Source organism: Cannabis sativa, chromosome 5, assembly GCF_029168945.1.
Source record: "Cannabis sativa cultivar Pink pepper isolate KNU-18-1 chromosome 5, ASM2916894v1, whole genome shotgun sequence".
Classification (NCBI taxonomy): Eukaryota; Viridiplantae; Streptophyta; class Magnoliopsida; order Rosales; family Cannabaceae; genus Cannabis; species Cannabis sativa.
Window position 1 is genome coordinate 73,485,097 of NC_083605.1, and position 14,791 is coordinate 73,499,887.

General features: G+C 29.0%; 1 protein-coding gene across 2 annotated transcripts; it reads left to right on the forward strand.

Moving 5' to 3' along the window:
- Nucleotides 1-231: 231 nt before the first annotated feature.
- LOC115716060 (protein RGF1 INDUCIBLE TRANSCRIPTION FACTOR 1) lies at nucleotides 232-2,598 on the forward strand. Of its 2 annotated transcripts, XM_030644764.2 has the most exons (4): nucleotides 232-739; nucleotides 839-1,036; nucleotides 1,225-1,440; nucleotides 1,811-2,598. In XM_030644764.2, the coding sequence occupies exons 1-4, from the start codon at nucleotides 737-739 to the stop codon at nucleotides 2,072-2,074; spliced, it is 681 nt and encodes a 226-aa protein (XP_030500624.1). In that variant the 5' UTR covers nucleotides 232-736; the 3' UTR covers nucleotides 2,075-2,598. The 2 variants fall into 2 exon arrangements, with proteins under 2 accessions (XP_030500624.1, XP_060971950.1); XM_061115967.1 differs by having other exon boundaries at nucleotides 240-739; nucleotides 1,225-2,598.
- The last annotated feature ends 12,193 nt before the right edge of the window (nucleotides 2,599-14,791 follow it).

Here is a 14,791-nt window from a genome sequence, read left to right on the forward strand (position 1 = left end):
CGGTTCTTATACATTAATATTATTTATTTTTTTTTTTTTTCAAATATCTTCATAATGACATCAGCAATAGACGAAAAAAAAACTCTTTAAACTAGTATTAACTCATTATCCAACCTAAAAATATAGTATACTCTATTTAATTCCATCCATATTTTGATCACATATTATTATTAATAATTAATTAATTTTATATATATAAAAATCACTAATAATGAAAGACAAGTTTAGGGCTTTAAATAATAGTAACAATAATAAAAAAAAAATTATGAATCCCAATTGCAATTTTCCATGTCTTCCTAAATCCCACCCCATAATAATAAATAAATAAATAAATAAAAATTGATAAGACCAAAGAGAGCATGAAAATGAAAGGAAATAAAAAGGAAAGAAGGAGGTGGGTTCCTTGCACCCAACGCATCTACCTTAGGTTTTTGGTTCGGAACTTGGTTCGGTTGTGGACTTTCTAAGGATAAGAACGACCTCTCTCTCTCTCTCTCTCTCTCTTAACGCCATCATCTACCACTCCCTACAAGAACCCATAATTTCCCTCACCGCCTCCATTCTTCTTCTCAAACCTAAACCACTTAAACACACCCCACTCTCTTTCTTCATTCAAAAAGCTTCAATCTTTCTCATTCCCAATTCAAAGAAGCTGTCTTTCTCTGGTTTAGTCAAGCTGGCGATCGAAAACCAAGACTCCACTGTTCGTGAAATCAAGCCCAAAAGCAGAAGAATCATGGTATATATACATTTTTAGTTCTGGGGTTTTGTTAAAAGTTTGATCTTTTTGTTTGATTGTTGTGATGATTTTGGTATGTGGGGTTTTGTTTTTTTTTAGGGTGCTGGAGGTCCTGATGATGAGGACAACAGATGGCCACCATGGTTGAAACCTCTGTTAAGAGAGAGTTTCTTTGTTCAATGCAAGTCACATGCTGATTCACACAAGAGTGAATGTAATATGTACTGTTTGGATTGTATGAACGGAGCTCTCTGTTCTCTCTGTTTAGCTTACCACAAAGACCACCGTGCTATTCAGGTTTGGTTTCAAATTCAATCCCAATACTAATTTTTTTGATCAATTTTGAAATCTGTTGTTTTGCCTCAGAATATAAAAATGTCTTTGTTATTATTCATCTTTTCAAAAGTTTGATTGAACAATGCCCAGATGAATTGATCGGGCTCTGATTAAATTGCAATTGTGTTTGCTGTGTTATGATTGAACAGATAAGGAGGTCATCTTATCATGATGTGATAAGGGTTTCAGAGATTCAGAAAGTGTTGGATATCAGTGGTGTTCAGACCTACATTATCAACAGTGCTAGAGTAGTGTTCTTGAATGAGAGACCTCAGCCTAGGCCTGGAAAAGGAGTAACTAATACCTGTGAAGTCTGTGAAAGAAGTCTCCTCGACTCTTTCAGATTCTGCTCCCTCGGTTGTAAGGTAATAATAATGCCTTATTTCTCCTTTCTTTCTGTTTGGTTTCCGAGAAAAATAAAATATTCTCAGATTTCTTTCTATCAAAATCAAACCAATCAGCTCAGACTAAATGTCGTCAATCTGTTTGGTTTAACCAAATTAGTTGACTTTTCCGTCGTATTGCGGCCACTAATTGCTGGTTACCAAAATGTGGGACTTTTATCTGAATCACTACACTTTTTCAATACCCATTTTCCTGCATTTTCCCGGGAACCAAACAAGTCCGAGTCTTTTCAATAAAAATCAAAACTTTTATTCTGGGTCAGCCTAAATTTAATAATTTTAGAGCTTTGTGTTCTAACAAATTTTGGTTCTTTTGTCTTTTTTTGACCAGATCGTTGGGACCTCAAAGAATTTCCAGAAGAAAAAGAAGCAGCAAATGACACTAATGGCGTCTGATTCTGAGGATTCATACAGCAGTAGCAGCCATGGTCAACGGTCAAAGGTTCATAATCACAATCATAATCATCATAACAAGGTTGTTCAGAGCTTCACGCCGTCAACACCGCCTCCAACTTCCGTTAATTACAGAACGGCCAAGCGAAGAAAGGGTATTCCCCACCGTGCCCCAATGGGAGGACTAATTATTGAATACTAGAAGTGTCCGTAATTTTTAGTTAATTGCACTATTGCCCCATATACGAACTTAGTTTTGCCATAATACCCCTTCTCCCCAATGCCCAGAGCTTTTCTCTACGAAGGCCGGTATTGGATTGGAGACTCTACCCACTACTACTACTATTATTACTAGTAATGTATATAAGACGACGCCGTTTGGGAAAGTGCAATAGAAAAGTAAAGTTGGGAAAGGTAGGAAATAAAGACAAAATACCAAGGACTAAAAAGAAAAAAAAAATATAGCAAGTATTGAAAAAACTCCTTTAGAGTTTAGTGTCCTAGTTTTGGAGAAATAGAGTGATTATACATAAGTTTTGAGTTTTTAATATAAGAAAAAAAAAATGTAAATATTTTTGTTTATTCTCTTTATCTCTCTCTTTTCTTTTGGGGCCTTAATATTTTAGAGGGATTAGGATGAAAAAAAAATAATTAATGTACTCCTTGGAAATAGGGGAATGTCTATATATGGAAAAAAATGTAATAAAAAGATTTTTATAGTTTGTATATTTTGTTGTATGTATATACGTATAGTTATATTTTTTTTATAAATTTCCAATTATAGAAGCTTTAGTGGCGGTGGGGCTCCGTTTTGCGGCGGGTCCCGCGGCGGCCGACTCGTGTGTAATGGGTGTGCACGTGGCGCATTGTGATTGGTTGTTGAAAAGGTTGGGGTTTTTCTCGGGTCGCGGAATCAAAAAAAGTAGGTCAGCCGCCCTCCTTACACGATTATTTTTATTTTTTCTTTGCCTTAATAAAATTAGCGTGTCAGAAAATAAGAAAGTCGGTTTCTTTGCAAGTGGGTTTTAATTTCATACCAATGTGGGTCCCAACTACATTGTTTTCCACACATTTACAGCCCTTGGATCAACCGATGACGACGACGATGATGATGGTGTTTTCCTTTGTCCAAATTCGTTCATCTTTTTTTTTTTTTCTTAATGGCAAAGAAAATACCAATTAAATTCTTTGAAATATAAAAATGGAACATAATAAAGGAGAGAACAAATTTGTATCAAACTTCGTTTCACAAATACATATACATAAATGTTGTACATTAATAATTTTACAATAATATAAAAATAATTATTCTATTTTATACAAGTACACCATAAGATAATTAAGTGTATAAAGATAAAAATATATCGATACATTGTAAAATTTTTCTTTATTATATAAAAATCATTTATTAGATATTTATAAAAATGCAAAACCTACGAATGCACCATAAAATTTCACTACAAGTGTCTTCTTAAACAAATTAGAATTTTCAAATAGTGTGAAAACATTTGAAGCTTATATGGATAAAGACTTAATAATTTAATTGTCATTGTCACATTATTTATTGAGGATAAATATAAATATATTTGTAGCATTTTATAGAATTGTCTTACCAAAGTTATATTTAGCATTTTATTTTGAGTGTGTTTTTTTGTTTTTATATAAATGATAACATTAGACTAAAGGCAAATATTGTGATTGTTAAAATTTATTTCAATAAAATATATAATGTGATAATAATATAATGTAATATATTTGAAGTTGTGGAAAAGCCAAAAATGGCCGAATACCTAAATATGAAATGATAAAAAATTGTGAACCAAGCGTGCTACATGACTTGTCCCCTATGTTGAGAAATATATATTTAACTTAATATACTTTATTATATAATTAAAGATAATATCTTTAAATACACGGGTAAATCTTTATAAATAGTAAAGTATACTATAATCATGTGCCATTAGGTTTAGTTGGTTCTGGCTCGGGTTTTAAAAGTTATTTTTAGATTTTCGAAGTTCCAAAAACACTTGTTTGGATTTCAGTTCTAAAAAATTCAATCGGTAAAAGTCAATTTTACTAGTTTTCTCATAAAAAAACTTCTTGAGAGATGTTAAAAAACTTAAAATTAGAAGCGAAATCCGAACCAAATCGAACCATAATCTAACTAATTCAAGACCAAGTTGAACAAGTACTTGTTATATCGAAACCGATCAAGTTCTACAAAGTACTCATATTTTGATAAATAGAGTAAACTATATAATTACCAAATGTACTTCTAAACATGAAAATTTAATCAAATGGAAGTTGGAAAATAACCTAACACATTCTGAGTGTACAAAAAACACACGTGAAACTCAATTAAAACCTCATAATTATTGGGTTATTATAATTAGTGGTGAACTTAAACATTAAATTTTGGGCTTGTATGTTGAGCACTCTAAGGACCTACATTTTTTCTTTTTTTAATTATTTCAAACAAAATGCTGGCAATTGAAATTGACACCTGCATTTAGAAAATGCTATATTGACACCTAACTTTTGATTTTAATTTTTCTTTATACCAATTTGGGCAAACTAAAGTTGATTAAGTACATATTGATTCTTTATTTTTCTTTCCCAAAATTGATGTGTAACATATAATAAGTGCCTTTAATTTTACTTTCCTATTCAAAATTTTTACGGTGCATGGACTAGAATCTAGCCTTTTTATTCTTTGATGACCTACCTTTTAGGTTTAGGTTTATTAGGTACACAAAATAATTATATTATATATATATATACATATATCTGTCATAAGGTATGGAACCTCTTGTTTTACACGTGCCTTAACATATTATGTCCATGCCATTGCCATATATTATATATATATATATATATATAATATATATATATATATATATTGAATTTCTCAACTGTGTTGCTTTCATATCTGTTCACGGTTTACATATTTACCGAATCTAATAACTTTTGACTAAGATTTTACCTTTTCATTTGTTTTTTATGTTTTCGAGTGTACTACATGTGTTATACCCTCAATTATATTGCCAAGCGTTTTGGGTTAAAAATAGCCACTTATTTATTACAAATTATATATATCAGTTAAAATGTAAACATCAAAGTTACGATTCATGTGAATATATAGATTCATTTTGTGTGTTGGTGGCAATGTGAAGAGATTCATAATTATTGACAAAACATCAACCAGTCAAAGTTTTATTTTATAGTTTTACTTATTACCATTCTATCCTTTAGTACTTCACTTAGTACTATTTCGATTTGTATACTAAAAACATCACACATTAATCATGTGATATATAATTATGATCAATGATTTTTTTTTAAAAAAAAAAAAAATACATCAGACATTAAAAAATAATTAGAGAGGAAGAAGGTTAAAGTAAAATGAATCTAAGATTTAAAGTGATTCAAGCTTATAACTATTAGCCATAATTTAAGAGTCAATATTATATTACTAAACTAAATATAACATATAATAAGGGTAATTAGGATTTTTTTCCTCTCGAATTTTAACATGTACAAAATCATACCCCCTGAATTTTCTTGGCCGTTAAAAACTCCCCTTGAATTATTGAAATTGTTAGATTTAAGAACTTTTTGTTACATTTAAGAACTTTTGTCTAATTTTAGTAAAAAAATTCTAACATGGATTAAAGTTGAAGAGGCATGATTTAGTATATATCAAAGTTTGAGGGGCATGATTTGGTAGATATCAAAATCTAGGGAGCATGGTTTAGTACATAAACAATTACTGAAACAGTAAAATTGAATGAAATTAGACTAAAGTCTTTAAATTTAACAATCTCAATAGTTCATGGGAAATTTTTAACGGCCAAAAAGTCTAGGGACATAATTTGGTACATGTCAAAATTCAGGGAAAAAAATACTAATTAGCCTATAATTAATATGGGCATAGACAAAAAAATTTCTCTGTTTTAAAGGATTACTCTTATTATAATATTTATATGTGATTTTAAATTATAATATATTATCCTCATGTAATTGAATAAAAGAAAAGAAAAAAATACATTTTCCTATCAAATATTAGAGTTTAATGAATATACGTGCGTACATATTTTATATCGAAACATTATACACATTTATGTGCTAATTTTCAATCAATCACATTAATTATAAGATAGGTTTGGCTATAAGTTAAATGGATTATTAATCACCAAATAAGTGTTTTTAATGTTTTGGCACAAAATAATAAATGTGTCATAAAATGTTGCAATTGTCACAGCAAATAAGCTATAAAACATTGTATTGTATTTATATAATATTTATTTTTTTTTAAAAAAAAAGAGTATATGTTTATGTATGTAAAATTAACAGGGAAAGTGTATATATGTACATATATTAATTTTATTTTTTTCAATGGAAACATATATCACTACTAGAAATGACACTTTTGCCAGCACATTTTTGTGTTGGCAAAAGTTAGTATTGCGCTGGTAAAATAAAATTTACTTGTCCTGAGTTGGCAAAAGGGGGTTGGCAAATCAATGTTGGTATTAGAACTTTTGCCAGCATAAAATGAAAAGCGTTGGCAAAGATGACTTTTCCTAGCCCGTAAATGCGTTGGTAAAAGTTAGATTTTAGCCACTACAAATGTACGCTGGTAAAACTTTGACCTCTTTGTCAGTTCAGTTTGCGAAATGTGTTGGTAAAAGTTACTTTTACCAGCACAGTAGCGAACTGTGCTAGCAAAAGTGATATTTCTTGTAGTGTATAGATACATGCCATAAAAAATATTAAAATATATGATTATACGTAAATAATACCTATATACGTACCAAAACTGAAACTAAAAGTAACCCTAATATATAAAAGGAAACTATTTTAAAAGCTTCAAATTGAAGCTTTTTTTATTAATTAAAAAAATAATAAAGAAGAGTCTCGAATATGCATATCTGTTACTGTTACGGCGAGGTGTTAATTTAATTATTATTATTTATTATATGAAATGGTTGAATTTAATTTTAATTTAATAGAATTTTTGGGTACAATAATTAAAAAATTTAATATTCGATTCTTAACAAGGACACGTTGCCGTGGCTGATGTGTGTGGCGGTCTTTTTACGTCTTTTTAGAATATATATATATGAACTATTTAATTATTGGGGAGTTAATTAAATAATTAATAAATAAATAATAATTTGTTGTCAGTGTGAGAGAGGGCCACGTGTACAAAAGATTCCGTGTATTAGTATTTGTGCTGAGTAAGCATTGTGAGCCGTTGAATACGTCCACCATCACTGTCCACGTGTACGAACCGTAGTAGCTATGACATTCCTATACACTTCGTTTACTACCTAATGGTGAGACATGTCGACATGTTGGGTCCCACACAAGAAATATATCCAAATTTGAGAAATTTTGGACACAAGCCACAACTATATCGTTGTTAATAAAAAAAATATGTAATAAATGGTTTGAACTTTAATTTTGGCATAAAATTTTTAATAAACACTGTTAATATATATATATATATATATTTTTAAAAACTTTAAAATAGGTTTTTTTTTATATATATTTTTACGGAATTTTACCTAGACATTCATATAGTAACTAACGGAGTAACTTAAATTGCAATAAAAATCCGTATAGTAACTCAGATTAAACTACCGGAAAAACTATGAGAAAAACCCAAACTATAAATTTTTTTTAAAAAAAATTAAAAAATACTATACAGAATAATTTTCTAAAAAATTATGATTAAAATACTTAAACTAAATTATGCCAATTGTATACATAAAAATTTAAATTAAATTAGGTACCATTTGGTAACACTTTTGTTTTTTTTAATTTTTTAATCACAAAATGATAGTAAAATTTTTGTTTTTAAAAAATTTATTTTTGAAAAACAAAAATGCGTTCTGTCACCACTTTTTATTTATTTTTTTTTTTGATGAATCAGGAAAAGTTGTATTGCTCAAAAACTATTTTTGTACAATCAAATAGCACCCAAAAAGGCCTAAAAAACAACAAACACTGCTATACAGATATAAAACTCTTCTCTTCTTTTTTAGAATCTATACAATCTGTACAAACACTAAGCTTCTACTACCAATTACAATCTTTGAAACCAGTTGGTATCTTCAGTTGATACATTTTTCGGCCAAATTGCATTAACTCTTTGAAGTACATCACTTCTGGTCCTTTCAAACAACTCTGCTGCATTCGGTTTAGTCTTTTCCCACACGCTGAGATTGCGAGCTTTCCAAAGATTATAAACCAAACCAGCAAGAGCAGCAGCTAGAACATTTTTCCTGAACCGACTGAGCTTTGATCTCCCAATCCACCTGGTGAGAGTGGACATTGTATCAGCTTTGACATGCCAATCAAGCTAATTTTTAACCCTCTGTAAGCAAACAGCAGCAGTATTGCAGTGGAAAAATAAGTGCTCTGCACTCTCCTTCTGTGTAGAACATAATTCACAATGCTCATCAACATTCATTCCCATTTTCCTTAATCTATCCTTGGTTCGAAGCCTTCCCTGAATAGCTAACCATGAAATAAAGGAGTGTTTTGGGGTATTTAACCTCCCCCAAACCTGTTGGGACTACAGAACTTTCCCCTGAACTGGACAGAGAAGAGCATAACCAATTTTTACTTGGTATTTCTGCTGCTGAGAACAAATCTGGGGGCCTGCAATGTCACGAAATTGGTCCTTGAGGCTCACAAGACTCCTCCAGTACCAACTACTCTGAGGGGGAGCCTTGTAACTCCACCATTCATGCTCCTTGAGGTAAACACTATTGATCCATTTCAACCATAGACAACCACTTTTGTTTTTCAATTTTAAAAACAGAAAACAAAAGTGTGTTCTATAAAGTTCATTTTTATTTTTATTTTTTGATTTTATTTAAGTCGGGTCTAGGTCCGGGGTCACATTCGGGCTCAAGTCAAAAGCCGGGTTCAGCGCCAGGGCCGTGGGGAGGGTATTTGGGTCCGGGTCTGGTCGTAATCTAAAAGATTGATTAAGAAAAAAAAAAAAACTGTTTAAAAAAATATTGAAAGTGATTTTTTTTTGTTTTTAAAATTTTGATTTCTAATTATAAAATTAAAAAGTAAAAACAGTTTTATAGAACATCTTTTTGAAAAAAAAAATTCACTTTTCTACTTTTAAAAACAAAAAACTAATTAAAAAAAGTGTTACCAAACGCCACCTTAATCATGTTTTTAAGATGTGAATAAAGTTTTGACTATTACCGTTTACATATGTATTTTAATTTTTTTTAAGAAAAAAATTTGTAGTGTCAAAAATTTAAACATTGTCCTTAAAAATAGATGTAGAGAAATTCTGTACTGTGCTAAAGATTTTATACGTTAAGAAGCACAAGTTAAATAATTGTATTTAAAATTTTACTTTGCTAACAAAAAAATTTTAGGGTTTTTTTTTTTCTTTTTGAAAGGGAGCAAAAATTTCTAGGTTTGCCACTCCAATGAATATATTTTGAGGACCATATCAAGTTGAGGAATCTAAATAATAGCATAAACCATTAACATATTCCAAAGCTTGATTGTATCTATTAATTATATAACGTATTAAGGAAAAAATTTACTTCTGAAAATAGATATATATTTAACTTTAGTATATATAGATTGGCGCCAAAAAGGGCCGATAAATAATAAAAATTTTAAGAGTAATTTACGTTATAAATACTTAAGTTTAACTTTCGGTTGCAGATTAATACTTAAGTTTAATTTTTTATGCACTTAAGTTATATTTCTAGAACTTTTTAAGTAATTGTTTGTTAAGTGTCAAGTTATTATTCACATGTCATTTACGCATATTTGAATGAATTTTTAAATTAAAAAATAAAAATTTAATGGCCTGAATCAATTAGGGATTGTCACGTGGCCATAAACTTAACATTTAATGATTAGGTACCTATAGAAGTTCTAGAAATATAAATTTAAGTATTTTTACCGTTAAAAATTAAATTTAAATATTTATTTGCAACTAGATTTAATTAAACTTGAATATTTATAGAGTACATTACTCAAACTTTAATATTAAGTTTATCGTAATTAGTTAGGAGTTGGCCAGTTTATATTATATAATTTTTTTATAAGTGTTTATATTATATTATATTAAAAAAAAACATTATATTGTTAGACACTAGTGGTGTATAGCTCCACCTAAAAGTGACATTCTATAATTTATTAGCAATATTCTCTAAAAGTCATTATCTTAAGTTATATGAGATTTAATACTTGGGATATAATGACATCGAAAAAAATACTAATCACCATATCTTTTTACCATTTTTCATTAATTAAAAATTAGCAAAAATGTAATTTAATTTTGGCTATAGATTTAATGGTTTGGCTACTTCCACATATACTTTATTTTTGACTTATTTTGGTTGGTTAATTTAATTCTTTTTTCAAAAAAATAAACTTGAATTTGGTTAGTTTAAATATCATTAATTAATACACTAAGTTGAATTTTTTTTATCACATAAGTTGGTACGTAATTTACATATATATACATATTGTTACTCATGTAGGATTCACTACGTAGTAAATTGTATCGATAATAATATATTATGTTGTAAAGTGACATTAGACACTGTAATATTTTATAGCAATGCTTAATAATTTGAATGTTGCCCTATAATCAAATTACAAATCTAAATCCAATAATCGATTTTGATGCATTTTCTTTATTTTTCTTTTCTAATTTTTCTTTCTATTTTATTAGAAAAATTTATTAAAAATCTAAGATCCAAACAAAGCCAAAACTTTTTATTTGTGAACAAAAAATTAAGGTGGAACTATAGCTGCATTTATCTCTCACCACAGTAAATTATGATTAAAATTTATGTAACTCCATACAATGTTACCCTTTATTTGAATTTGAATGGTATTTTTATGTCTAGATTATTCAAATAAAAAGTTGAGATTTTATTTTTCAATATTTAAACCTAGTATAATTTTACAAAATTGTGACAATCATCATATAACAATAGTAAAAAAAAAAAAAAAATTAAATCTCTTACAAAATTTTAGAATTTTTTTTCCCATTAATGTTTTCTCTTCTTTCCCCTCCAAAAATTATTGGTACATTATAAATTCAAGATGTGGAAATAAAACTATATTATATAACAATATTTTTGTGATGATACAAAAAGTGTATTGATGATTAAATATTACACTTTTTTATTCTGACTGAAAAGTAACCATACTAGATTTTTTTTTTTCTTTGAAACACTGTAGTTCCATTATTCAAGTTTTTGTGATATGTATATATATAGTTGGTTATTTGACAAAATTTCTTTCTTTTTTGATACTTAATGTTCACCCATAAAATGACAGAAAGGATAAGGAAGAGATAATATTATATCTCAATTCATTATATGTTTTGTGTCGACATATAATGATATATTTCGAATCTTTACTATATAATAATATTTATACACAGATAGACACCAAATTAATTTTAATATATATTTATATCTTTATATATAATATACACAGTATTTTGTTATATAATGCCTATTTCCTAACCCCAAAAGATGAAATATATATACAATATCCAAATTAGAGCATGTAAATGTTAGACATTTATATGTATAAATTGAAATATGTATGTTTAAGTATAAAGTGCGGAATTAATCAAACATATATACACTATAAATAAGGATCGAAATACCTCCAGCCATTGAATCTTGAGCTTCAAACCCACATAAGCTTTGATCTGCAAAGGAAATTGACTACCATGGGTAATCGGGCTTCCTCGCTCTCTCAACTCTCTTTAGATGGAATTTGCTGTTATGAACAGAATGAGTGAGGAGCTCGGGGACCGAGACCCTATATTTATAGGTGAGATACTCCATCAGTATCTGCGCTACATTAATTGTCAGAATATTTTGACAATTAATTCAGGAAATCAAATCAGATAATAAATATAGAAATCTGACCATATATAAAATATTACATAATTGATTTTGTCCAGATTCAATGAATATAAAATATTCATTTATCAGAAAATTAATTATTTATTTATTTCCTTAAATAGAAATTAATTTCTTTAAATAGAAATATATTTCCTTAAATAAAATATTCTTATAGTAAAATGTTGTAGAGCTAAGACCACAAAAATTAATATGCAAAATTATAACCACATGATCATGATCCCTCACCAATACAATGACTTCCCCCACTTAATATTTTGACTAATTAAGTTTAATTAACTTTTCTATTTTTTAGGTTAATATTACGTGTAATACACGTATAATTAATTATATTTTTAATTTTTATTTTAGTGTATATTTTTAGTTGTATAATTAACTTTTTTTAGATGTTATTTAATAAATAATATTATTTGTTATTAAAAATGTATAATTTAAGTAATATTTATATATAAAAAATTATAATAATATTTAAAATTTATTGTTAATTATAATTTTAGTTTGATTGTAATACTTTTTATTTTTATAAAAATATCATATACCTTTTTTATTTTTTTTTATAAATAATAAAAAAAAAAATTATAACAACAAAAGGTAATAGTGTTACAACAATGATTAATTCTTTAAGAAACATAAACACTTTTTTTCTATTTTATTGTTTAAATTAAAAATAATAATGGAAAGATAATTTTTTTTAAGATATATATGTAGATTGGGTAAAAAAAATTATATTATAAAGATATATTTTAAATATGTGCGATGAGTTTAAATTTGAAATACAGTGTAAAAGATAAGCGATATATGTGTAATAAATTTATATTTGAATTGTAATATTTTAAAAAGGAATAACACTTTCTCTTATATAATTTTATGTAATATAACATAGATATATAATATAGCAATGATTTGTTTAGGTCTCTATAATAATAAATTTCAAAAAGAGTTTCTTGAATATTAAGAAGGGAGTCACTAGTGTCTAAATTTAGGAATACATAAAGAAAAGTTAAAGGAGATTAGTATAGTGGTGTTATATTATTATTGATGTAATTTAGGAGGAGTAGTAGCATTGGATACCATAATATCCAATAGTATTAGTAATACTCTTTGCATAAGTTTTAACAACAACATTAAAATGTAGCTAATAACTAATACGAGTCTAGATTTTTCTCTTTCTTTCTTTTTTTTTTTGAATCAAAGGTTTCATTAAAATCAGACCTCAGCCTGAACAATGTCACACAAGAAAGAAGGAGCATTCAGCTCATTAAACATACAATCTGACGATAAATAAGAGGCCCTAGCAACACAATGGGCAGCCTTATTTGCAAATCGATTGACAAAAGAGACAAGGACATTATTTAAACTAGATAAAATAGTACGACAGTCCTCAACTAACAAACCAAATTGGGATGGCATATGAACTGAGCTATTAATCGCTTGAACCACAACCAAAGCATCAGAGTCAAGAACCACCTCATCCCACCCTTTGTGCTTTATCCAACTAAGCGCCTCCTTAATACCAATCACCTCGGCTATCTCTGCAGACACACAGCCCCATCTACTCCTAGAAATAGCTTCAATAAGCTTACCATGACTATCACAAGCAACACAACCAAAACCAAACTTATGATGAGCTTCAAAAGTCGCACCATCGACATTCACCTTGACCGTAAAAACATCAGGTTTACGCCAACAATTACTATCTGTAGTACCCCCGTAGCAAACATAGCAATAGGGGACTCAAATTTTGTAATTTTCCATTGGCCAAGGACATGTTTAGCCGATCTAACCACTTCCAAAACAGTTCGGTTTTTGCTTTGCCATTGCACTTCGTTCCGAATATTCCAAATACTCCAACACAACATGGCAGCTTCACATGCTACAGCCTCACTGCCGGCAGCAAGAATGTCAAAAAACCAGTCACAAAATTCAGCATTTGTACCAGCAGCCGACTGGTTTATAGAGGATAAAGCCCAGCAGGATCGTGAGAAAGAGCAGTCCACCAAGACATGAACAATTGTCTCCACATGCATATTACACAAAGGACATAAAAGATCAACATTAACATGTTTTGAATGAAGTTGTACCTTTGTTGGGAGGCAACCAGAGCAAGCCTTCCAAAGGAAGTGGTGAACTTTTGAGGGCACGGGCAGCTTCCAAAGTTTCTTCCAAAAATTGTCGTCTTGCATGAACAACCAATTTCCTCTCAATGCTTGGAGAAACTTGTAAGCAATTTTAACTGAATAGAAACCCGAAGATTCCATACTCCAATACCAACCATCAACAGCCCGAGATTGACTAAGTTGAATACTTCTTATTAAGTTGACATCACGCTCTTCAAACATATCGTTAAGAAGCTCAACATCCCAAGATCGCTCCCCAGTTATCATCAAACTAGACACAGATTGATCCACTAGGCCCGGATTAGAGGACAAAATAAAGGGATTAGAATCATTGGGTAACCAAGGATCATGTAAAATGCTAACCGTATTTCCATTAGCAATAGCTCGTCGAGCTCCTTGCTTTACAAGATCTTGAGCCGCCCAAATACTTCGCCAAATAAAGCTTGGGTTGACAAAGTCAAATAATTGTTATATATAATAAAAACCTTCACAAAGTCATTACCTACAAGATAAGCAAATTAAGAGAAAAATCTAGACTTGTTCATTACCTACAAGATAAGCAAATTGTAGGTAATGACTTTGTGAAGGTTTTTATTATATATAACAATTATTTGAGTTTCGAAGGCTAATATATATATAACACATTTAAATTTGAAATTTTGTATTTTAATATTACCAGTTTATTGTTTAATTAAATTCTTAATTAAATGTGAAATAATGAAACTGGTACTGAAATAATTTTTCTGTAGCTGCAGAAGACAACTCTGTAACTCCAGAATAAACTAAAAAAATAAATAGTGCAGAAAAGTAATAAAACACACAAGGTTTTTCTACGTGGTTTCAACAATCCTTTCAGAT